We start from the raw sequence: 27,673 nt of genomic DNA on the forward strand, positions 1-27,673 counted from the left end.
AGAATTATGTGGGTAAATCAACTAATACAAAATGATATTCCTCAACGTGAACAGATATTTAAATGCCTCAAACTTTTCATATTCGATTTTATTTACATATAAACACCATCTTGGACACACATTTCTCCCTACCAGTTGATCCTTTCTCTCTACCATAGAAGACTGACCTAACCAAACTTCTTACTTCTCTTCTAAAGCATCTATAATTTACAAAGTTCTCTCATCCTCGTTTCCATCTTGAACCAAATCCAGAGATGCACTTCTTTCGGAAGGAGACCTTGGTGTTAATTGGGATGTCACTTTTTGAAATAAGGTATGGTCTTGCATTTATAATGTTTCTAGAGCAGCTAACATCACGTAAATCCTGTTCTTTATTTGCCACAGACTTTACTTTACCCCCATTTGTTGTTCAACATTTTCACCATCATCTTCATCTCAATGTTGGTCCTGTAAATTTCCCAAGGCTGACATCATACATGTTATTTTCGTGTCCCGATATGCTCTCATTTTGGCATAGTCTGGTCACAAATCAAACAAATAGCACTCCTTCAATATAATATATCCATTTTAGGCACTTTAATGGGTTTTCTACTACCTTACCAGATTGTAAACTATAAAATATTTTCTTAGCAAACGCCTTCCAACAAATTGTGATGAACTGGAAATGTTCGTCTGAATTATCATATAAAGGTTGGTGGAACTATGTCTGTCCCATTATAAATGGGATACTATGTATATGACTATCTCCATACACTAATTCTCATAATGCTCAATTGTTATAGTTACTACTAATCTCTTTTTTTAACACTACTGCTAATTGTATGTCATCCACAAGTTAAACATTGTCAAAAACTTTTCAGCCGCCATGAATATTTTACCTTTCTGTTGTTTCTTATATACAAAGGCTCTAACTATTTAATGCTATTATTACTTCCATATTGTATTACCTATCGATTCTTTATATCAAGTGTCAAATTGTGAGGATTAATTATTGTTTATAAGGATTATCTTTCGTAATTATTCCTTCCTCCCCCTGACCTTTTCACCCCTACTAAAATGATTAAAGTCTTTTATTGTGTGCTAAATTCTACTTTCCAATATAATATTTCTGTATAGCTTCCTTTATGTTCAATTGGTTATTTAAATAAAGTCTCTTTAAAAAAGAATTAACATAGTCTGTGAATCAAACGTTTCTTTAAAAATGCTACTAATTTATCGCCCTCTTTGTTAACTTGTCAAGTTTTTTGTGCCTTTTTTAGACACTATTTCTACTATTAGTTTCCTTGTAACACTCTCTTTATATGAAACAATGAGTTTCATTCCCCACTCAGGATAAAGGCTATATTTAGGATTCTGCTTTAACTACAACTCAGTTTCTGATATCCATATATAGTACCAATATTAACTAGACTGATCCTTAAGCAGTGGCTTACACTGTGACACAGCACAACCTTCCAACAAGCCACACTTGATCTAAATAGTCTTTTATGAGAAAGGATTAGACTAATCTCTCGCATAAATGCATGACAGACACATTGAGTCCAATCATGAGCCAAAGGATACCAGCTTCTTTCACTGCTTTATCAATGTTTTGGATAATAATATTTCTCTGAACCTCTTCGCTGCTGTGGCTTTTCTCCTCCTAATGCTGAGCCCTTTTTAGATCCTTGGGGTGCTAAAGACTTCCTCATTTTTTTAAATCCAAATATCTAGTCCAAACTTGCAGTCTTTTTTTGGGGTGTTTTTAAAGGTTCCAGTTAGATTCTTCTGAAGTCCAAATATAGCAACTTTTGTGTGAAAAAATGAGAAAAAATATGCAGTGAAATAAAGCATATGTTTTTTTTTTCTTTTATAAAAATGACATCAACTGGATATTTTCTGTGCTACAATCAGCATCTTCCCAGTGTTTAGGAACAAGCAGAGTTGTAAAAGAAAACCAATTTTCTTTAACCACAGTTTTTGTATTTTTCTAAGTTGTGTTGAATTTTTCCTATTTTTTTGTTGTTTCAACCTTGGTACTTGATCAGGCGCCAGGACGCCCCTTCGCTGGGGCAGCTGTGCTCCGAATAAAAGTTATTAACATAACATAACATAACCTACTTGCAGTTTGGGGTGGAAACAAGCGTGACACTCACAGGTGAACACTGATAGCGATATATTTCTGAAAACTAGAAATAAAATCTCATATTTATCAAGGAGTGATTTGTGTGCATTGCTCATAGAAACTAACCATTGGATTAAATAAAATGAATGAGAAAATAAAAAGGAAAAAAATAGAAATTTGTGATTTCATCTGTAATTTTTTGACCCAATGGCTGATTTAAAAACGTAATAGATTATTATAACAGGCAGACCCTTCTGGTCACAAAGATATCTAGTGTTTGTTGGCTGTCCAAAAACATGTGATACCTAGAGACAGCAACTGAGCTGCGGCTCATGATGTTTCCTTGCATACTCACCATGCAACAATTCATGTTTTAAAATCATGGTAAAAAAGACAAATGGGTATGAAGGAACCCTATGCATTTTTGATATGTGTACAAGATACTGAGTTTAGGAACAGTGGTTGCTTGTACCCCTCTGAATTTGAGATTACCCATATTCTCATGTAATTCCGAGAGCATTTTGCAAAATGTGTTCTTTCTTGCACACTCACTTACATTTGAAGAAATCCAATTATTAATACAAAGTGTCTATTATTTTGTGTTCTATCACAAAATATGTATGGGGCAGCTAACAAAAATCTAAGGTAGGGACACTAGTGAGCTCGGAAGCACTACTGTTTAAAGACAAGAACCCCCACTCACCCTAGGGTGACATACTTCATAATTGGGTCCCATTTTGTTTGCACTCTGGCCCTCTCTCCCCCACAAACTTGATAATGGGGATGACATGCTAAATAATCCCTCCGCTCCTCTCCTACAGGGGAGTTGTAGTCCACACTGGTTACCCTGCGGTACCAGTGTGAAGAGGGTACCCAATGATGAAGCATGTCACCCTAGGTTGAGTGAGGGTTCTCATCTTTAAACAGTAGTGCTTCCGAGCCCACTAGTGTCCCTACCTTAGGTTGTTGTCACCTACCCCATACTTATTTTGTGAGATAGCAATTTAGGAGTAGTATGGTGGGTGGTGTTAAATACTCCAACTTGACCTCTTTTGTGAGATACTGTTATTTTGTGTTCCCACACTTCTACCAATAAAACTAGTACCACATTTATGTGGCTCTGTGTAGTGCCCATGCCAGGAGATACCCCAAAACACAGCCTGGCGATATCCAATTTTGGCTTGAAAAACTACTCTTTTTGGTGATGTGAGTAACTGCTAAGATAGGGACCTGCCTCAGCCACCACCCATGGACACCTACCAAACCCAGGCCTTTCTGACAGTTAGACTCACAGATGAGTCCAGGGTGGTGTGAATTGCATTGACTCATTACCTTTTGTCCTGCACAATGCCCTTCAAACCTCAAACTTTGGCAAAAATCATATATTTTCCCCACATCTCTGTGAGGAAAAGTACTGAAATGTCAAGGATCCACAGGATTCTCGCAACTTAGCGTTTCTCACTTCTCTTAACAAAAACGATACCCCACTTGTGTGGCTGTGCCTATCGCCTGTGACAAGTAAGGCTTCAAAATACTATTTGGAGACATCAATTTTTCCCCATCAAAATCGATCCTTTTTGGTGGTAGCTGAAGGATTCCGGCTAGAGATCAGCAGCCAACCAGGAAAATCTACTAAACCCAGGCATACTTGAAAACTAGACACCCTGACGAGTCCAGTGAGTTGAGACATGTATGGATCTCACAACCTTTTCTAACCCACAGTACCCTGCAAACCTCGAACTTTGGCTAACATCACAGGGTACTCTTCTAGTATAAAATACTATGCCTAGACAAACTTTAAAACTTAAAGTTAAAAGAAATAATAGCACTTTCCCTTATTAACACCTGTTTCGAAATGGCATTATATTTGGGAGCAGCACCAGGTCTAATATTGTATCACCCATTCAACGTCCCATTGAGGCAGAAAGACATTAAAAAAAAACATTTTTGCAAAGGTTTGCATCATCTCGGTGATGCAAACCAGGTAAAAATGTCTGCAATCTGGACCTTAGTACAAAGTTTGGTAGCCGCATCTAGTAGGAGAGTAAAGGTTCCCATTATCCACAATAAGATGATTATGAAGTGCTCGAATTACGCATTGTAGTGCATTATTATAGTCCAAGACCGAGGCAATGTGAGTTATAGAAAAAACTGGGGTCAATATTATATCCAACAAGAAAGTAATAAAAGATTATATTGAATTATGAAAACACCTAGCTAGTACATTTAAAGATGTAAAACCTTACCTCCATATATGATCCAGAAGGAGCAAGCATATGGTATATAAAATTCTCCATAGAGGAACAGGAATTTCAGGATGTCAGAAGTGATTATCCCTAGCATCACAATGAAGGGGCCGAGAGCCCTAAAAAGGAAGAAGTTCACAGAGGACATTTATCTTCTGCTAGTTTGTTTATCATTAGTGAAAGTTATGGTAAGCTCACCAACATGTATTAAATTAATGCTTTACATCTTTTATTTGTGAATATTCACCTAATCCTTTATATATCAGACTTGTAAAACACTCTAGGCCTGGTCTAGAGTGTAGAGTATGGTATTTACTCCATCAGGGTGATGGAAAAAAATATTCTGTCACCCTGATGAAGTATCTGTACCCCGCCTTTAGTAATGTCAGCCAACTCTGTGGACACCTCTAGTCTTTGACAGGAAGCAGAGTCACGGTGGATCTTATCAATGTGTTCAATGTTGAATGGATTGCTCCATCAAACATGACCGCAGTCTATCAAAATGTTAACAAGTTTTTGCTATCTAAAGTATAATCATTTAGGGCCAGATGTAGGAGCCCTAATACCGGTCGGTAACGGCCGAATTCGGCCGTTACCGACCAGTATTAGGGTTTCCAGATGTAGGGGGCCTATATTTTACCGATTCTGTAAAGTTACCGAATCAGTAAATTTACAGAATCGGTAAAATACCGAATCGGTATATTTACCGATTGGGAAAAACCACATGTAGGTGGCACTCCTAAGAGTGCCACAGGCCCTTAAAAATTGGTATTTAACCACCCAATCCTATTGGGTGGTAAAATACCGAATTCAGGTGTGCATGCACATCTGTGCATGCACACCTGTGCAATGTGGCACACAAGTCCGGAACTGGGGTGCCAAAGTGACACCCCCTGCACCCTTGCAGGATTCAGTATTTACCGATTCTGTAAATACCGAATCTGTATTTCCCATTCATTCCCATGGGCTTCAAGGCCCATAGGAATCAATGGGAAATACAGATTCGGTATTTACAGAATCGGTAAATACCGACTCTTACAGATTCGGTCATTTTTTACCTACATCTGCCTCCTTCCAATTTACCGACTCTTAAATACCGAATCGGTATGAGTTGGTATTTCAGAGTCGGTAAATCGGATTTACCTACATCTGGCCATAAATCTTTATTCAGATTAAAATAGATCTATAAAAGAAAAGAACAATACATACAGTACATAGTAACATAGCCACAACATATTGTGGTAAAAATATAATGGATTAAACATATAAAACAAGTTACTTGACTGTGCACTGTGGTTCTTCAGTATTGAAATGTTTTACAGATTCACATGCTTGAATCTTCCCCGTCGTCATGGTGGGAGTCCCATGGTCACAGTAATAAGAGTAGTGTTAAAGCATTAGCCTTAACCTCATTGAAAAACAATAGAATTTTGTAACCCGTTTACATAGTTTCAAAACATACAAACTTCAACTAATCAGAGCTGAGACCCTGGAGCACTAATCCCCTGCAGAGCCACCATACCTTAGATTTTGAGCGCAAGTGTAAACTAACTACAGTTGAGGTAGCAAAAGGTTAGCTGATTGGAGAGAAGGGAGGATCACATGTGAATCTCCAAAAGATAGCAACATTGGAGAACCGCGGTGTACAGGTAACTTACTTGTTTTTACTCCAGTATTGTAGCTTCTATTGATTCACATGACTGAATCAGACTAGTAAGCAATATCCAGCACTAATGACTGCGGGAAGGCAAACCATCCCCCATGACATAATACTGAATATGAGTAGCCTCCTAAATTTCTGGGAAATTGCATAAAATCAAAAGAGACTTATATTAGGCATAATTAAATTATAAGCAAATAGTACAACAGAAGAAAAGAACAGCTGAGAGCAGAACAGTAGCATACGTTATAGAAATTATCGCTGTAGAGCAGCCTGACCACTACAACTGATTTACTTCATCCATCAAGTCAGTAATGCTTTGTAACGGTGTAGGCGTTCACCCATGTCGCTGCCATTGCGGGTTCCGGCAGAGACACTCCTGCGAAGAGGGCTGAGGAGGAGGCACCTTTCCAAGAGGAATGAGCCTTCCCCTTTGCAGGCAGTGGATGTCCTGTCTTTTCATGGCATAAGAGTATAACTGAGGAGACCTAGTGTGAAATGCTAGCCCACGTTAAAGTCTGCCCTTTTCTAGGGGCAGGAAGAGATGCACAAGTGAGTTGACTTACGGAAAGCCTTTGTTCCTTGCAAATAGAATTTTAAACAATGCTTAATGTCCAGTGAATGCAAAGCTCTCGCTGCCGTTAATGAAGGATTTGGAAAGAACAAAGGCAGAATCGGATGTATGACGTTACAACGCATACTTTTACCACGCATACCATTACAACGCGGTATTTACAACGCATACCGTTACAACGCATAGCGCTTAGAGGTGCTGGATAGTGGTAAGTATAATTTTATATTCCAACTCCAGTCCCCGTGGACACTAGGGAAGGTGTTGGATATAAAATTATACTTATTCCCTATCCTAGAGCGCCCCCCAGCGCAATGCGTTGTAATGGTATGCGTTGTAATGCCTGCGTTGTAATGGTAGTGCGTGGTAAAAACTTCGTTGTAACAGTTGTATACCGCAGAATCACTGTTTAATTGAGGTAAATTGTTGAAGGCACTTTTTAGGAATAAATGAGGGATTAGTGCACAGAATTGGTTTGTTTTCCAGGATTTGAAGGCAAGGCTCCATAATGTTTAAAGCATGAATTTTGCTAATACGTCTTGCAGAAGTGATGGCTAAGAGAAAAGCCATCCTCCAAGAAAGGAATTTCAGGACACACTTGTGAATAGGATCGAATGGAGACCTCAAGAGTTGCGACAAAACAGTGTTTAGCTGCCAAAGCACTGGAGGAGGCTTAATAGGTGGGTAAGTCCTGAAGAGACCCTTTATAAATTCCTTGATAAGTCTATTGGACTACAAGGACAGCTGGACAGAATGTTGTCTGGATCTGAAGATGAAGGCCAAATGTACCTTTATGGATGAATGGGAAAGGTCTGATTCGACAAGATGCAGGAGATAAGGTAACAGCTGCTCCAGTGTGCAGGAAAAAGGATGATATGAATATGAAGCACACCATGCACAGAACTGCTTCCATTTCACCAAGAAGCATTTAAAGGTGGAATGAGCTCTAGCTTTGTGAAGGATAGACTTGCATTCTACAGAGATTGTTGGAGCTCTAAACTTAGTGTGGTGAGGAGCCAAGCTGGCAAATGAAGAGTCTGAAACTCTGGATGAACCAGTTGGCCCTGGTTCATGGAGAGGAGATCAACTGTCAGCTGAAAGTGAATGGGAGAACACTCTGATAGGCGATGCAGCTCAGTGAACCAATACTGTTTCGCCCATGCAGGGGCAATGAGAATGAACTGGCACAACTCCAGTTCCATTCTTTGGAGAATCCTTGGGATGAGATCAATAGGGAGAAACACGTAAGCAAAATCCTTTCCCATGAGAAATAGAAGGCATCTCTCCAAGATCCCGGTTGAGGAACTCAGCTGGTGAAGGAATTTGTATTTTTTAGAGAGATGTAGCAAACAGACCAAGAATTGGATAACCCCAAGATTGGAAGACCCTTTGCAGTTGCCTGTCATTGATTCCCACACTCGTGACACTGTTTAGTGTCCCCACTGAGGGAGTTAGCACACTCATTTTGCATTCTTGGGGCATGTTCGACTTTAATTAAATGCTGTTGGCTATCAACCACTCCCATATCAGATGCATGTGGGCTGTGAGAACTTGAAACCTCGTTCCACCCTGTTTGAGCAGATAAAACATGGTGGTGGTGTTGTCCGTTCTGACTAGGACTTCCTTGGGAGAATGGCTTGAAAGCCGAAAAACCCTGCCTTTAATTCCAGAAGATAAATGTCATACGAAGCTTCCTCTTTCGCAGTTGTGTAGCTAGGACTTAGGGCATAGGTAAGAGCGGGAGGAAGGGGGGGTTGCCGAATGCAGCCCCCAAAACTCGTCCCCCCTGGGGCGGACTGCCTTCCTTGCCTCCCTTGCCCCCCTGTTCTAAGGACCATTTGCCGTGGATTTCTAGATCCTGAAGGTGGGCTCCCCATCCTTCTAAGGAGGCATTTGAAGTCATCATTATCTGTGGTGTTGTCTGGAGGAAGAAGAGACCTCAAGAGATGTTGTCCTTGACTCTCCCCCAAAACACTGCAAACGCCATTTCTGAAGTTATGAAAATTATGTTGTTGAAGGATCCCTGAGATAGAGTCCACTATCAATCAAGCTGCTCCTGCTGGGGCCTCATGCAAAGGTAGCAATAGCGGATCAACGGGATGCAGGATGACATCATACCTAGCATGGCTTTCTATGTCCTTATAGAAATTGATTTCCTTGAAGAGAGCAGGAATGCTATTTTTTGGAGACGTGAAATTCTTTCTTTTGTGGGAAAGGCCGTTGAGAGCTCTGTGTCAAGGATCACCCCTAGAAAAACCAGTGACCTTGAGGGGATGAAAGATGATTTTTCCTTGTTAAGGCGGAGACCGAGAGACTGAAACAGTTGCCAGCAGGCCTGAGTGGATTTCTTGGCTGCTTGGAAGGATGGAGCTTTGACTAACCAATCGTTCAGGTACATGGTGACGAGAATACCGTAGAAAATGTACCTATTGGGCTATGCACTTGGTGAAGTCTCTGGGGGCTGGCTTCAACCTGAAGGATAGCACGTTAAATTGATAATGGCAACCTGCCACCTCGAACCTGAGAAATCTGCAATGTTTGGGGTGTACAGAAATAAGGAAATATATGTGTCCAGGAGATTGAGTGAGGATAGATACCTTCTGCATCCATGAAAAGCAGGATCTCCTGGAGAAAAAGCATCCTGAATGGTTGATTTTTGGATTAACTTGTTCAAGAACCTGAGATCCAGTATCTGCTTCCGTTGCCATGTTTTCTTCTTGATGAGGCAGAAAAGTGAATAGAATCCCAGACTGCGCTGATCAAATGGTACCTCTTCTATTACTTGTTAGGAGAGGATCAATCGTATCTCCCTTTTGAGAATTGGAAGAGGATGATGGGATGCCCTCAGTTGAGGAAAATTTGGAGGCTGTTGAACATATTCCAGGGTGCAGCCATGCTGGAAAACATCTAAAACCATTTGTCGGAAGTTATGGGCTTCCACTAATTGAAGAATTTGGACAAGGTGGGATCGAATTAAAGTGAACTGAAGTAAATTGGTTAAATAAAGATTTTTTAAAAAGAAGTGGAACTGAAGTGACAGTGGCCTGCTGCTTCTCATTGTCTCCAATTGGAATCTTCAGACTATGCCTGTTTGTATCCCGATGCTCTTGAATACAAAGGCATCACATTCGAGCGGTAGGCTTGACCCGGAAAGGTTGGTCGATAGGTCTGCTGGGAATATGGCTGGAACTGTTGCTGGAACTAAATTCTAGAGAGGTACTGATTGCTAACTCTGCCTCGAAAGGACAGAAAGCAATTTGGCCAAAGAAAACCCTCTGCTTGCTTGGCTGGCATAGGAATGTCAAAGCACTTTTAGGATCACTCTAAAAGATCGCCAAAGCCTCCAATATCTGCAGGTGGTGAATCAGCAGGTGGCAGGGTAAGAGACAGTGGTATTGTGGCAACATAATGTCCTATTCATCTTGAACATCAGGATCTCAATGCAGCTTACACTCCTCCATTTGTATTTTTATACTCACCTGGTGTGGTTCTTTGTTGTGTGAAAATCGTACTGATTGACTATATTGGTACATGCACTTGCTTTACACCCCTGCAGAAAAAACTTAGAGACTCTCCACAGCTGCCCCTTGAGGTATCTGGACTTCAGGGACCGAAACACTATCTCTATGGGTTGCCTGGATTCAATGCACAGTGCCTCACCATAGGTGGACACTATATACTGAGCCAGCCTACGATACATGGCCCTTCACTGGTTCATTAAGCAGCCCCTGTGTTTCAACAAGTATGTCTACTTGAACTCCTCTTCGGACACTACTGACTGACACTCTCAAACCCCATTTGGATCCTTTACTTGCCAGTAAAATTAAAGTCAAAATAGTCACAATTTCCAAGGCGTGTGAGCCTTGAGTGGGCACTGTGTCTCCTGAGGTTTCATCTGTTGTTCTCACTGAAGCCCCCTTTATACCACGTTTGATGGATGCAACAGTCTCTTTGGACACAATTATAAAATAATTTTGATTAGCCAGTGGTGGTCCCCCTGAAAGGTGTACATCTCCTGCCACCCTGTGTGAATGTGTACCTGAATGTGTAGCAGGTCAGAAGGGTAACCTGGTCTATAATTTTACCAGGTCAACTCTGAACTTCATACTTTCCCGTTAGGGCATCCATCCACATGCTAACTTACCTCTAGAGGCTGTCCCTTTTTTGATGTCTTGGGAAATGTACCTGGCTTGGATAACCCACATATTTAGACCTTTGATCAACTCAAAGACAAAGTATCAAATTGGTTATCCTTCAACTCTAACTTATCCATGAAAGACTGTGGTAATATTGTGATGGTGAGGCATGTGGGCTGGATTGGCACATTCGAAAAATCTATGCACAGGGACTGTGTTATCATTCATTTTAGATATCCATTTTTGGCAGAATGAATTCTGCATCAGCATCACCGACCACTTAGTAATGGGTCTGTTAATGTTTTGTCAAAAATCCCCCACGGGCTCGGTATTTCCTACCTGCTCCACAGAGGATTGATACAAGCATTCCATGTCACAATAGGTTTTCACCTCTAGAAGGTCCTACTGAACTGGACTTACCACTCTAGGGCCCAGCTTAAGCGGCTACACCCCCCTTGAGTTTGGCTTTGTCATTTCCTAGTATCTGTATAGTTTAAAGTGTTTTGAACACCAAGTTTGTTTCCTCGAATCCTGCTTGCTTGGTGTCAAAACTGGTTTGCCCAGAATGGTGCCACTTCATGGATAAATATGATTTTATCTTTTCCAGGACACCATTGCACTGTCTCCACAATTTCATCCTGGGTACATCTGCTTTGATCGGGCTGCACAGTTTTCTGGGAAAGGACGAATCTCTGGGGCGCTGGCAACCTGGATTACATGTACTTTACCCTGTGTGTCCAATAATGTTGATTTAGGCTATCAAGATGTTATATAACTAGCTGGTCTCTCCTGTATAATGTCTTGTCCTGACTCCGAAATAAAAGATACAACAGACTCATCTGCGTCCTAGCCAAATAATGGTGCCCCTTATACACCCAGTAACATGTGAATGTGTGGAATACTTCTTGGTGATATCCATTCCTCCAAAAGTAGTCAATGACCTCACCTAGTTGAGGATTTTGTTGTTGTTGATAAAGTGAAATATATATTCAAATAGATGCTGAAAAACCTATAAAAATATGTTGGATCCTCAGAGCAAAGTTCTCCGGTTTTTTAAAAGTGAATTAAAGAAATTCTGAAATTAGCTTTTCTGAGAAAATCATGCAGATCAGCCCAAGCGTACTCTACACAGTTGAGAATTACTAACTAGGTGGGTGTGTCTAAGTTATGCACCATACTTTCAAATGCCATGGTGATGGAACAAGTCCACATTGACACGCCATGAGATTTTTGAGAGTGTATTCAAATACCTCATCTTTACCGTAAGCTTTAGCTACAGAATCTCTAGCTGTTATATTTGCAAATCGTGTGCCAGTTTGGACAACATGTGCAGCACCCTATAATAGCGCATAGATCTTGTTTTAACCCGCTGTGTGCTTCTGTTGGCCAACGGCCGCCACCTGCACTACCTCCGTAGTGCTGCCCACGTCCATTGGCTGACGCGACCCTGCCCACTCATCATAGCCGCCGCACCGCGGCGGAATTGCCGGCCGCGGTAAAAGGGTTAAAAAAAAAGGTGAAGAATATATGGAAAATATATATATTTTGTCTAAAACATGCATCTTCTAAATATAAACTAGTTGATTTATATTCAGATGCAGGAAGCTGTACATGTTGATCATCATACCAACTACCTTCTCCTGTAGGAAACAGAAGTGGAAAACATTGTGCATCTAAAGTCTCTTCCCACACACGAATAAGTTCTTCTTTCGCTTGTTTCAACCTCTTTTGGTGAAGTAGCAGTGCCAAGTTTTGAGAGCCACCACTTAGAGTTTCAGAGTTGTTGGGCCTTCCCAAACAACATAATCTCTGTCTTTCCTGTATTCAGCTGGAGGCAATTTTCCGTCATCACAGGAAAATAGGATCTTTTGAGGTCTGTGACTAACTGAACTCCATGAGTTTGTATGGTAAGTCCAAATCAATTATTTGGATTAGTTAGGGCCTTGTGTGAAAGAAAGTTGAAATATTTCCTGAGATTGAGTATCTTGCTCAGTTTATTCCAGAATGCATAGAAATAGTGAGCACAACACAAACATAATGTACACCTACAATTCCCATTAGTGTGTTCACTTCAAAAGCATGTGTCTGCATGAAGTAGTCCAATTTTATACATGCAGGAACAATGTTTATTTTATATTCATTTATTTATTTATAGAGCTCCCAAATCAACCCCAAAGGGATAACTCCGCACTGTAGGAAGGACAGCTGTCAGAACAGACCAGGAGCGGACAATTTAGAAGAGCTCGGTCTTAAGAAGTTTTCTAAATGAAAAATATTCCGGGCACTTATGGAGATAAATCGGGAGTTGATTCCAGTAGTATGGAGCTAAGTGGAAGAAAGCTTTCACACCCATGCGAGATTTCTTGAAACAGGGAATAAGGAGCAGAGATTCCTCCTCTGATCAAAGGCATCTATTCAGCTGATTTTGGATGAGTTTTTCAGCTAGATAACCGGGCCCTTTACCGTTGATCCAAACATTGAAACATGGGGGTTCGCTGTCTCTGGCTGTAATGGTTGTTTAGTAAAGCACAACAAACCAAGGGGCATATTATCAAGGGCATTATCACTGAATTAGAGGCACTTTTTGTCGCTAAATCGGCGATAATTTCATCGCCCTATTTACAAGCTTATGCTAAGTCTTATTAGCGCTAGTTTCCATGGTTTTGCGCCCATTTTCTATCGCCATGAATGCCATCTTTAATGACATGCAAAGTAGGCGTTACGGAGCAAAACAACATGGAAATAGTCTCTAAGAACACTTCTCTTTATTTACAAGCCTTCAGCAGACCCGCTTAGCGACAAGAATTATAGCCCTAAGCCACCTTATCGCAGGATTTTAACACCTGCTTTAAAGGTGACTTAGGCATCTTCATAATGGAAGGTGGATTGCAGGGTTAAGGTCAAAGGGGCATACCAGCAAGGATTTCCTTATCTCCAATTTTTATCTCGGATTTTCAAGCGATGTCGCTTTTCGCCGCTATTGCTGGATTTCATAATGCCTCAGAGATAATCATTGTTAGTAATGAGCTATCTCGGCATTGAAATCCAGCGATAGCCGGCGTTAGAAATAATAGCGGAACAGCGCTTTGCGATATTTATCGCAATGTGTTTATAATATGCCCCTAAGTCTCATCAACCAATGTAAATGAAATGTAGTTGACAAACTGCTGATACAAGATAGTTATTTTACTAAGCTCTTCTGCAACTCTTTAAACCTTGGATTACTGAGGAAATACCAATATTGTAAAAGAAGGGGGTTACATAGAAAAACAAACGGTGCATGGTCTTCGCGAGCACACATAGTACATAATGCTGGAAAGGTTTACCTGAATGCACGAGCATGCTTCATGATTCGCAGCCAGATAAAGATGATGGTCACAGAAAAGAAGCGCACATGAGAGATGTGGAGATCACTGTTGTTTTGCTCAACGATATCAGCAATGTGAGTTGTAATTACTATGAGAAGCATAAAATAAACTAGCCAATCAAACACATTCCTGTATAAGAGATAAAATATACACCATTAGTGAATGGCAGTCGTGCAACATATGTGCAAAACAAAACAAAGACTATAAAATCCTCAGTAAGACCAGTGGGTGAACTACCTTGCATAGTGGAGTATAACATTAGGAAACAAGCTGAATATTATTCCAGTTGGTTTTGAAGATATGGTTTTCAATATTCTTAGATTCACAAAGCCATTTGCATGCATACATTTAACATATACTTGCAACTGGATTAACTTACGAAGGCTAATTCAATTTGCACTTGTAAAAGAATTTACTCATAAACACTATCACCCCAGTATGGTGTAAAATTACACGAGAGTAAATCCTGTCTCAAAAGAAGGGAGTGAGTTGTCTAGGATGTACATGACTTCAAGTCACTGGTAACCATGTGCAAAATAAATAATGCATTTATTATAAACCATGTGCATAAATAAATAATGCATTTATCATAAACCATGTGCATAAATAAATAAGGCATTTTTTATTGTGACAACAAGTGCACATATGCCTTAGAGCTTATGTGCATTTACAGGTGCACTAGGAAATTTATGGTGCCTCCAGGTGGGCTTAAGCCCAGAGGCACCCTTGGCTTTGCATTTCTTAAATTGCAATTTCCTGTTAGGAAATTGCAATTTAGGAAATGTAAACCATTTCCTATCTCACCCATAGGGGGGAATGCAATCCTATTTGCGATTCCCTAATAGCAATTCCTCATCTGTAAAAATTGCTATTAAGGAATCGCAAATTTTGTAATATCCTTTTGCATTTCTTAAATAGCGATTCCTACGGAGTCGCTATTTAAGAAATGCTAATGGGAACCTTAGTACATCTGGCCCAAAAAGTGCTGAGAGCGAACACATTGTTTTCCATTATTGAACATATTATGTATGTGATGATGTCATATTAATTATTGATTGCAAACTGTATGGTGTGGAAAAACTGAGATTGTGCAGATGCTATTTTAACAAATTGCATATTCGCCCTACGATGTGATACTACATAAGCATTTTATCTTGTTTTAAACTAAATGTTCAGTCAAAGTGTTTGATGCAATAATCGTGAAAGCGCTGAGCTCCTGGTACGTCATTTGTAAGTGTGCAGAACATACGATTGGCCCTATGAGTAGACAAACAAAACTGTTACAAAACGCCATTTTTCATTTGAAAATCCAAATTACTAAAATTGTCATTGATTTCCCATTGAAGGCCACAGAAGCTAGGTTCCCCAAACAGATAGAGAGGCTTTTGCCAAGAGTGGCATTTACACACAAAGGCACACACATGTCTCTAGCCTAAGGAGGGAACATTTGACACAAATATAATTCAGCATACTAAAACACATATATAGACTAAATATGCAGGACAAAAGAAAGACAAAGGAGAGACTACGTTAGAATTGTGGCCCATCTTTGAAGAAGTTAAAACCGATAGCCCCACAATGCTGAAAGCGGGCAAAGCATTGGCACCTCCCCCACCATTTGCAGGGATGGTTGTATTCGCACCAGTTCCTCTGAATTAAGATATTCAAATCCAGCAATAGTAGAAGCTAACGAGCCCCCTATTGAGAAGGAGACAGTTAGCTCTAAGCCAGAGAAAACCAAAAGCAAGCAATCCCAGTCAACACAGGGCAGTCCACGTCCCTAGGGAGGTCCCCAAAAGCTCGACTCCCATTCAAAACGCTCAACACGTGACACCTCAAAGGCAGGTAACGTAAAAACTCCCACTGGCTCAGGTGAGCGTAAACGAGTGTCAGGAAAGTTTGTGGTAGTTCTCGATAGCGACTCAGTGAGCTTGAGAGATGAGGAGCGCTCTAACCTCTGGGAACCAATGATGAGAGTGGTACTACAGGGTTTTCCCAGGTAGCTGAGGAGAAGACAGAGAGCGAATTAGAAGATTCAACCAGGCCAACAAAAGCAGTGTAGTGTGTAGTTCAGAGCAAAAGAGACAGGCCGTACGGCAGGGGAAAGAGAAGCATGAGCGCGCTCTTCACATGAGGGAAGCAGGGCCACGTATAGCTCGAAGGACTGGGAAGAATCAGAAGTAGATGAAAGGCTAATAGCAGGACTCAGAGTCACATTGTCCAGTCGCAAAGAAGAGGGGCTGCCTAAGGAATAGGTGAACAAGGCAGACTGGTACTTACTCACCTGCAGGCAGCGACACAGGAAAATCAAAACAATACCTGTGCGTGCACATGAAGGGAGCAGCGACGAGGATGTGAACTATTCCCCGCAGTTGCATGACTAAGATAAACTAAAGCCGGGGGAGAAAATAGCCAAATCGGAAGGTAAGACTTCTGCGCACCCATTTTGTGACCCATTACATTAGCAGATTGGACTGAAGAGAGGGACCAAAATGACAGGTCTTGTCCATGGGAAGGATCTTTTGAGTGAGAAAACATGGCAGTAGCGGAGGACTGCATAAGGCATGAAGGAGGAAACCCCAGTTGAGACGTCTTCTACATGGAGTGATGCCTCCCAAGATGGGAGCTCCATGTTGAGAAGAACCCTGTATGGTCACCTAGAATTAGAATGTATATATGTGCCATGAGCCCAGATGGACAAAGAGGAGTTGAGACCAAAGCTGCTGTCATTGAAGGACGGGTCAGGGAAATGGATTATATGCTTTGAGAAAAATACAGTCGGTTTCAAAGTAGCGATAGGTGACATTAAGAGCCTGATAAGCAGCCTCATTGGGGAGCAGGCAAACACAGTGTTTACCCAAGCTTGCATTTCAGCAATCAGCGGATGAAGATGAGGGGAGAGGATGTAGTCTTGTGGCTAGAGCGGTCGACTTTGAAGCTGGGGAACCAGGTTTGAGCCTCAACAACGACACTTAGCATCCTGTGATTCTGGGCAACTCACTTATGCCCACATGCATCAACGTCAATTGCATTCGCAAATGGTGCGAATCGCAATTTTCGTCCGTTTGCGAATAAAATTGACTAATTTGGAATGCATCATGCATTTCGCAATTTTAGGAATCGCAACCATGTTGCGATTTTAAAAATTGCGATTGCATTTAATAAAAACGTAATTTCAGATTTCTTAAATGCAATGCATGATCATTTTTCATTTGCGAATTCGCAATTTGGAAGTGGTAAATTACATGAAGTTGAACTTCATGCTAATTTACCGAAATCTTTCAAATATGCACAAATTGCATTTTTGAAAGTTTTAATTTACACAGTTCAAGAGGCTTTATTCGAGAATTCTCATAAAAGCATGTACATACATAAATAATTTAAAACATTATTAAATTCATACCTCATGAAATATACAGGCAGTTAAAAATCCAGAAGAGATAAATAAAAACACAATACCCAATACATTGGTGTAAAACAATTCTAAAATTCTTTTGGTTAGATGTATCCTAAAAAATGGAACTCTGTCTAATGGACCATGCCCACCCCAAGAATTTGGCTGTTGCTACACTTAGTTGGAGACAGGAGCTAGTGCAAATAATTCTCATAGCTACAGAGCTGCTGGGAGTGCCTACGTTTTTGCAGGCAGGTGCTAGCCAAATGCGCCATGGGGCCGCATAGGCTTTGCAGGAAAACAAGAAGTGCCCAATAGATTCCTTTGTAGCACCACAGGCAGGGCAGGAAGTGTTGGACAGGCCCCTCCACCTCCCTGTTAATGACCGTAAAGGGAGGGCACCTATCCTCAATTGAAAGAAGAGTTTCCTGTCCCTTGGCTTAGTTATAGTATCCCAGAACAGTTCTAGTGTAGGGAGGGGCTTGACTTCCAGGAAACGACCCGTCATAGAATCAGCGTCCGATTTTCTCCATTCCTGCTGAAGCACATAGGCCCAATACAACTCCTTAATTGCTTGTTTGCTTGGGAAGGGTGTTTCTGCAGGGGTATCCCATAATGGCTTCAGCCCAAGCATGCATAGCAATGTTCTAAGTTTACTCAGCCATTGGATCTTGTGAAAGACATCAGCATTGATCACTGCTACAAAGCCCGCTACATAGTGCTTTAGTTCTGGCGTAGTCCAAAGCCGCCTCCAGTATAAAATCGGGCGCAACCTGGCTAAATCACTTACTGCCTTCCTTCCCAAATCATATCTAAGGGGGAGTAAGGGTGTGCTTTTGGGGAGGCCTGCTAATGTCCTAAAAAACTTATTCTCAGACATCTGCATTGAGTTAAGGTTACCGAATCCCCACAATTCTGCACCATACAGTGCGGACCCCAGCGCTTTTGCTTCATACACCTGTAAAGCTGGTGCAATAGGTTTTGACTGGGATTTTCTCTGCTCAAGCCCAAGGACTCCAGTTACTTGCCTATGCTTGAGAACAGCCAAATCAATGTGCTGAGCCCATCTTAGATCTTCAGTTATATATATGCTAAGATAGGTAAAGGCTCTAACTGTGTCTAAGGGTCTTTGGTTTAAATACAGCTTGGCTCTAACACTACGATGAGGGTTAAAAAACATAAGTTTCATCTTTGCTACATTGACTTCCAAGCCATTATTCTTACAAAAGTTGTCAAAAATGCAGAGGGCACTTTGCAGACCATTAGGAGTCTTTCACAAAATCAGTGTATCGTCGGCGAACATCAAGATCGGAATCTTGATGCCCGCCAACGAGGGTGCGTCCACATTAGCGGATAGCATTCCTTCTACTACCCCATTAATGAACAATGAAAAGAGCAAAGGGGCCATCGCACACCCTGGTCTCACACCCCGTTCAACTGGAAAATCATCAGTAGTCTCACCCTGCTTGCCCCACTGAATTCTGGCGAAATTCGCCTCATGCAACCGCATGGCCATGGTCAACAAGTCATCGGGCAAACCCAGGCTCCTAAGTTCAAACCACAGCTTGGACCTAGGCACCAGGTCGAAGGCAGCCCGCAAATCTACAAAAGCAGCGTACAGGCTGCCACCGCCCAGTACCACAGTCTTCCCCCGTACCAGAGTGAATCGAAACACCTGGTCCATCGTGCTGGTAGCCCTCCGGAACCCTGCTTGAAAGGGTGATAAAGCATTATGCTTGTCAACCCATTGGGGCATGTGTGTGTGTAATTTGCAATCAAAGTTACATTTCAGGGGTGCAGGGAGGGGTTCTTTGGACCCCCCCTGCACCCTTGAAATTGCATTCAAATTTTGCGAATCGCAATTTGAAATTCGCAAAATGTGAATGCCTTCCCATTCATTCCTATGGGCCTTTTGGCCCATAGGAATCAATGGGAAGGGTTTTCGTTAATTGCGATTCGCAAATTGTGAATCGCAATTAAGGAAAAATACCGAATCGCAAAAAAAAATGCGATTTGTTCATGCATTGCCGTTTGTGATTTCTAAATTGCGATTCCTTAAATTTCGCAATTTAGGAATCGCAAACGGATGCAATGATGCATGTGGGCCTTAATCTCCCTGTACCTAACAAAAATGAATGTTTTATTTAAAAAAAAAATGTTTTTTCTTTATTAAACAACCGTCAGCATGGTACACTTGTTTTGATCAACAGGTACAGTAAAGTACATCAATATCATAAGCATACAGAGCAAGTGAGGAATCCCGTCATACAAAAGGCAGAGACATCAAAAAGCAACATGATACATCATAGGTGTTCGGTGACAGCAGAAGAAGTGGTGAGGTAACGCTCCATATACATTGGCATGTGTAGCAAGACAAATCTGGGATTCTCACTATAGGCAGTGCAGGAGCAGAGGAATAGAGGGGTGAGGGGGGTGTCCTTGGACCAAGCGTGGGGGCTCAGGAGTCAGCATGAATTGGATGTTCTTGCAAATAGGTCTGCAGCGGGCACCAAATGTCACGGGGCTTGAGGAACGGGGGAGCAAATCAGTATATGTACAAATTTGGTCTTGCCAAAGAATCATATCCTTAAATTTAGGTGCACGGCCACGGCCCAATATGCAGGCAACGCTGCGCTTTGCCTAGACCAAACTAAATGATACAAGTTTTCTGTGTATGACAGGGATATTTGCAGTATAGATAAGGAGCGCAGTGAACAACCTTTACAACGAAACTTTTACAAAGCACTACCATTACAACGCAGGCATTACAACGCATACCATTACAATGCATTGCGCTGGGGGGGCGCTCTAGGATAGGGAATACGTTTAATTTTCTATCCAACACCTTCCCTAGTGTCCACGGGGACTGGAGTTGGAATAGAAAATTAAACTTTTCACTATCCAGCACCCCAAAGCGCTATGCGTTGTAAAGGTTTGCGATGTAAAAACCGCGTTGTAAAGGCATGCGTGGTAAAAGTATGCGTTGTAACATCATACATCCAAGGAGCGCAGTAAGTGGAGTTCAAGGAATGGATGTAGCGGCCATGGAGTCAAGGGCCCCAAACACCTGCTGCCAGAATTCATAAACCCCGGGCACGCCCAGGCAAGGAGAAGGAAGTCTGCCTGTCCCGCCTGTGTTAAAACTTAGGCTGCAACGTCAACATTATCGGCGCCATCTTGCTCCCTTTCGAGCCCATTCATGCGCGTAAGCGGCAGCCATTTTGAGTACCATGGCCTCTCCGCCCCTCGCTGATAGCCAGCGCGTCTCTCTCTCTCCCTCCTAACCTCGCAAGCATCCCCCGCACGCTGACAACCCCCACTCTCACATGCCTTGGGTCATAAACCCCTCTTCAGTGCAGCTCTGCCTCGGAACCCCATCCTGTTCCCAGCGCGACACCTCCCTTCATTCCTTTCATGGTCCCGGGTCCTTTGATAAAACCCCCTTTTCCTGTGTGCCCGTTTGTCTTCCTCGTTCCCAGGCCGCCACCTGGCCCTGCGGATACTGTTTATTGCCCCCCTGTACAGTAGGAAGCTTCCCCCATCAAAGGACCCTCAAGTTGATCAAAGCCCCCACCCTATGAGATCCGATCAACCCCACACATTCCGTGAATCGGCGGAATATCCAGCTGCGCGATAATCATCACCTGTTGTGACCGGGGTGGGGACTCCAACTGTAAATGTGTGTGGGAACGGGCCTGAAGGGGGGGGGATTCCGAGGATGTCTTTCCGTACATCAAAGTATTGACAGAGATGTGTTTCATACAATAAAGCAATAAACTCGTGTATAAGAGGCCAGGCCTCAGAGATGCGGTTAGGGCACCTCGAGAAGATGCCCTATTGTCTGATTTGATGTGTTCTGCTCCGTCGGAATAAAACTTCTGTTTCCTGCCTTCCAGTCTCCAGCGCCTGCCTCTTTGTTTGGTAACTTGAGTGGGTGCAGAGGCGGTTAACGCCAACTTAGAGAAAGGTCATCGGCCCTACCTTTTTCCACAATTGGCGTCCCAAACGTGGGGCCCATCAGCGACTCGTGGATCCAGTGGGAGAGGTCCTGACGACAGAGTGAACGACTGCAACGATCGGGAGAGCTCCTGTCCGATAGACCCTCGTCTGACAGCCGATCATCCGAACTTCACTGGTTCCGAACAGACCTCTCTCGAGTGATCTACGGTCCTGACTGGGAACCATCAGGAGTGCCGCGAGGATCGGGAAGAATAGAGGACGATCGGGCGCTGGATTCGGAAGACAAGAAACTGTCCATGCGGTCCGGGTAAGGTCGTGTAAACACGACGAATTGCGAAATGATTGTTTGATTGTTTGGAAAATACTAGTATTACTCTTTTGTTGATTTGTCTGGATATTCGCTGTCTGCAAACGGAGAAACAACAGGCTCTCTCTTTGCAAGCAGTGAAGGATAGGTAACGCAGACTTTTGTCCCCATTGTAATCCGTCGTGCCTATCTTCCTCCCCCACTGATTGATTGTTTGGCCCGAACTGCTGTTCGTGGATTGTTCTCTGGAGATTCTCTGTCTGCAAACAGGGAAGAACAGGTTCTCTCTTTGCAGGTAGTGAAAGAGTAGATAACGCAGACTTTTGTCCCTGTTGTAACCCGTCGTGCCTACTTATTCTCCCCATTGATTGTTTGATTGACCGAACATTGACTGTTCGATATTGGTTCTTTTTGAGGTATTCACCGCCTGCAAATAACGAAGAATAGATATATTCTGTCTAGTCTTTGCACGCAGTGATAAGATAGGTAGTGCAGACTTTTGTCCCCATTGTAATCCGTCATGCCTGTCTTCTCCCCACTGATTGGTAGCCTGTTTAGCCCGGACCGCTTATTAGAGATGAACCATCCGGCTCCTCTGGAAGGCACCCCTAATAAGGACATGTTCATGAAGCATGGATTGATCGCTATAGCTTATAGCAAGCTGTGGCATAAATATACGAAAAAGGATCGAGAAAGTCAGTGGCCACTGATAGGATCCTTCGATGAGGATAAAATAAGCGCGCTAGAAACAGCCCTTGGTAAACACAGGACAACGCCCACTATGCTTGATAGTCTCGGCATGTGGCGCAAAGAAACCGAACAACGTAAAAAGAGAACTGAGAGTAGGTTGGGAAAAGAGCTGCGAAAGGCAACCCACCTAGCTGCTCAGAAACTAGAAGAAGAGATTAAGGAAAGAGAGGAAGCCAAACAGAAACTAGAGGTTGAAACATCAAGCCAGTGTCCGGTTAGAACGCCCTCTATGCTCTATCCTGAATTGCCCTTGAAACAGCGAGCCAACGATGATCTTTTGTTAGGTCCTCCGATCATCTACATGCCCCCTCCATATGCCCCTTCCCAACCCTTAGCACAGCACCCACCACCCCCAACCACAGACGAGAGTAGTACCAGAGCTTCGGCCCCCGTGGCCTCTGTGCCGGCCGAACCCCTTGTATTAGGTACAGCACAAGCGACAGTGTTAAATGACCCAGAGACCCGGAAGGCTGATTCTGCAAGAACGAACAGATTAAGCAAGGATGAGCGAGCAGGGATTGACAAGGTAGTGAGGACATTGGTAGAAAGAAAGGAAAGTGAAGAGCACGTCACGAACATGTTCAACACATATACAGGGGGCCACAGACGACATTTTACCGTACAACTGTGTTACCACATCTTGAATGCGTATGAGGACCGATATCGAGAAAAAGGTCCCGAGAGCCTAACGTCTCTGTACAGGAAGGTCGATATCGGGGATGAGGGTGAGTGTGATGTGACGGACCTCCTTACGCGTGCGCTTGAGGTTTTCCGCCACCTCACTGAACAGGAATCGGAAGCTAAACCCCCGACACCTGTAGCAACCGAACAGCAAACTGAGCGAGCTAGCACCATGATGCCAATAAGAGAGGCTGCCCCCTACTGGGTTCCTCCACGAGGTCTAGGAACTCACGATGACATCAACCACAAAGATGCAAGAGGGAGGGTAGTGTACAACTGGGTCTACCAGCCATGGGATCGGCAGGATATTCTGACGTTCCGGAAATCTCTGCCTGATTTACGTAAAAACCCCACTGTCTTCTATACTGAATTAGGTACAGCCCTAGGTTCAACGATTATGACCCTGGCTGACATTGATTTGTTTTTCGGGTTATGTCTACCAGCTGATGTGTGGAAGCAAATCCGGAAAGTCGACCACCTTGAGCTGTTCGGACATACCTGGTCACAACTCGATGACATAGATAGGCAACGAGAACCTGGACAGAAACCTTTGAAATCCATTTTAGACCTCCCAGATAAAATCGTACAGAAATTGAAAACCCTGATTCCAGAAAAGAAAGTGGACTGGTCGATAGTAACGGCTTGTCGTCAGAAACCCCAGGAGGATGTATCGGAATACTTCTCCCGGTTTGAAACGGTGTTCTCCGATTACAGCGGCCAGGACATGACCACTGCAACCGGACACCATCTGTTCGTCCAAAATTATGTTAAAGGTTTGTCACCGGAGGTCTCCCAGAAACTGCAGGCCAGCGAGAGTAGTTTGGCAGCCTCCAAACCTGCGGCTATCCTTCAGATGGCCCAATATTACGAACACCAGAAAAACGAAAACGATAGAGCGACAGAGAAAAAGAAGAAAGACTTAAAAGAGAGGGTGATGATTGCGCAATTGCAAGGGGTGACTATAGGACGAGAGCAATACAAAGGAAACTATCAGACGAATGTCCCTAAGAACGCACCTCCTAAAGACCGCACCTCGACACCCCACATTGGACGTACAGACATTAGAGAGGACCAGTGCGCCTTCTTTAAAGGATTCGGCATTGGAAATCCCAGTGCCCGGTTCTTTCAGAGATGAAGAGAAATAGGGACCCCAAGGACGTAGCGGGTGGACCAAGAAATAGAGGACAGCAACGGGGGCCCACGAATGACATGACTAACGATAGATCAAACAGACCGAATACATTTGACCGACCCAGACAGAATCAGTACCAACAGTCTGACTGCGACGATGCCCACGACTTTGCATAGGACTGCCAAGGGCAAGGGAGGGATCCAGTCGAGCTCTATGTTGACCAGCAAGGTCCTTATGTCACTGCTAAGGACCTGGGTACAAAGTCTCCATTTCTGGTAGACACTGGCGCAACACGTAGTGCGTTATCTAAACGACTGATTCCAAGGGCACCCTTGTCTGGCTCACTTGTGACATCGATAGGTTTCGATGGAACGCCCTCCACTAACCCTTTGTCCGCTCCGATCCCCTTCGACTTAGAAAACAATACCACTGACACAACGTTTTTGCTTTCCTCCAATACTCCTGACGCCATTATGGGACTTGACTTACTGAAACACTTCCGAGCGACCATTAGATGCTCCCAAGACGGAGTTCGAGTTTTCCTGTACGACAACCCCATTCTGCTTAGACATTGCCCCTCCCAACGCATGTTTTCTATCAATGACGCTGACACATCCCTGCTTGACACTCTGCCTCTGTATCTGTGGGCCAAGACGGATTCGGACGTAGGGCGCATGATGATTGACCCAGTGCACATTACTGTCCGACCAGACGCAATACTCCCAAAACTTCCACAATATCGGATATCGCCCGAGGGCGAGAAGGCATTGGCAAAGATTATTCAGTCACTGATAGACGCAGGAGTGGTAGAGGAAGTGGTTAGCAACGTTTGCAACAGTCCTATCTTGCCCATCATCAAGAAACAAGGAGAGGGGGATGAGAAAGCATACCGCTTCATCATCGACCTTCGAGAGATCAACAAAGTGGTTGTACCCCAGTACCCCGTGGTCTCAGACATCACCACTATCCTGATCTTGATTCCTTCTACTGCCACCATCTTCACTGTCATTGACCTCAAAAACGCGTTTTCCCTATCCCCATCCACCCAGACAGCCGATATCTCTTCGGCTTCACCCTAAAAGCCCGCTCATATAGGTTCTGCCGAGCACCCCAAGGCTACACTGAAAGCCCCAGTATCTACAGTCAGGCCCTCAAGAGACAACTGGATCAGGTCCAGTTACCCGATGGAGTGGTGTTAGTACAATACGTCGATGACATCCTTTTGGCGGCCGACACCACTCTACTGGCAGTCACAGCCACCATTCAACTCCTGCACTTCCTTGCGGAAAATGGCCACACGGTCTCCAAAAAGAAGTTGCATATCTGCCAACCCCAGGTCACTTACTTAGGCCACCTCCTGTCCAAAGACGGAAGGAAACTCACTCCCGACCGGATCCAAACCATTCTTGAAACCCCTGTCCCTAAGACTCAGAAACAGGTCCGCTCCCTACTAGGCCTCACCTCCTTCTGCCGACAGTGGTTACCAAACTTCAGCCTCATTGTGAAACCGCTGCTTTCTCTGCTAGCTAAAGATGTCCCCTTCCCACTCCCTTGGACCCCTGAGTGCCAAACCTCCTTCACTGAACTACGAGATGCCCTTTGTTCGGCCCCTGTCCTAGGTACCCCCGATTACACAAAGCCCTTCTCCCTCTACACTCACGAAAGGGAGGGGTGCGCTTTATCTGTCCTAACCCAGTCCATTGGCCCAAAGCAACGACCGTGCGCTTACTTCTCTGCCACTCTTGACCCTGTAGCCAGAGCCTTACCTGCCTGCCTTCGAGCTGTAGCTGCCGCTGCTATCTCTATCCGACAGAGTGAGGGGATCGTGCTTTCGAATTCCCTCACGGTACTAGTACCCCATGCAGTTGACACCCTCCTGAACCAAACCAAGACGCAACACCTGACGAGTGCACGACTGACTGGATACGAACTGACTTTGCTTGCACCCCATATCACCCTGAAAAGATGCACCACACTGAACCCGGCAACTTTGCTACCCCTACCAGAGAACGATCCCAATGTGCCCCCTGTACACGACTGTGTGACTCTCACGGACGAACAGACTAGAAGTAGGGTTGACCTCAGAGACACGGCTTTTCCTGACCCTGACGGAGAGCTGTGGGTGGACGGCTCTTGCATCAAACTCCCCGATGGCACCACTTCAGCTGCCTACGCAGTCACCACGGCTCGAACTGTTGAGACAGCCTGCATCACACAATGTTCTGCCCAGGCAGTGGAACTGATTGCCCTGACACGAGCATGCATCCTAGCAGCAGGAACCACAACGAACATTTACACCGACAGCCAGTATGCCTTCGGGGTGGTTCACCATTTTGGGCTCCTTTGGAAGGAAAGGGGATTCTTGACCTCACACGGCACCCCTATCTTGCATGGAGATTTAGTCTCCGCCTTGATCGAAGCTGTCCTTCTCCCCAAAAGACTTGCGGTCATCAAATGCCAGGCACACAAGAAAGTGACAGACATTATTGGACAGGGAAATGCACTAGCGGACCTCACTGCTCGAACGACAGCTGAAAATAGGACGACAACACGCATGTACGTGACCAGGTCACAAGCAGAAAAATGGACCGACGCTAGGGACACTGTCAGGGACATTCAAATGGCTAGCACACAACGCGAATTGACTGAATGGGCACGGGTGGGATTAAAGGACGATGAAGGCTGCTGGCGGACAAAAGACGCAAACAAATGGTTGTTACCTGACTCATACCTGATTCCCATACTGACTATGGCACACTCCCCTGCTCACATAGGATCAGCCCCCATGATTGAACTTGTCTCCAGAGTTTGGCACCACGATAAAATCACGGACTCCGCCAAACGTCTGGTCCAACAATGCCTGATATGCCTGCAACATAACCCTGGGAAAGGAACTGTGGATCCCCGGGGAGGGTTTGGGGTTCCCAATCACCCATTTGAAGTCCTACAGATGGACTACATCCAACTAGACAGATGCCAAGGCCTCAAATATGTGCTTGTAGTGGTGTGTGCATTTAGCAAGTGGGTGGAGGCATACCCAACCCGTGATAACACTGCTATGGCCACTGCAAAAGTACTGCTAAAAGAATTCTTCCCTCGCTACGGCCTTTGTTGAATTTTATGGAGCGACAATGGCCCCCACTTCATAGCCGAAGTCATCCAGCTCATCTTAAAGGGGCTGGGTATCACACAAAAATTCCACGCAGTCTTCCACCCCCAATCTGCTGGACTAGTCGAGCGACACAATGCCACACTGAAGTTAAAATCTGCCCGCTACCGAGCACCTTGAAGATGATGGAAGCGCCAGATAAGAAGATGATGGAAGCGCCAGATAAGAAGATGATGGAAGCAACAGGAAATACCC

General features: G+C 43.8%; 1 protein-coding gene across 1 annotated transcript in view; it reads right to left on the reverse strand.

The window, feature by feature from the left end:
• The window catches only part of LOC147724659 (uncharacterized), a 1,014,146-nt gene that overhangs the window by 366,029 nt on the left and 620,444 nt on the right, over positions 1-27,673 (reverse strand). The window contains exons 15-16 of the mRNA XM_086918077.1: positions 14,044-14,214; positions 4,351-4,469 (exon numbers count right to left, since the gene is read on the reverse strand). Coding sequence (XP_086774203.1) covers positions 4,351-4,469; positions 14,044-14,214 — 290 coding nt within the window. The remainder of the gene's footprint in view (positions 1-4,350; positions 4,470-14,043; positions 14,215-27,673) is intronic.

This window comes from Lissotriton vulgaris, chromosome 4_1 (assembly GCF_964263255.1).
Source record: "Lissotriton vulgaris chromosome 4_1, aLisVul1.2, whole genome shotgun sequence".
Taxonomy (NCBI): Eukaryota; Metazoa; Chordata; class Amphibia; order Caudata; family Salamandridae; genus Lissotriton; species Lissotriton vulgaris.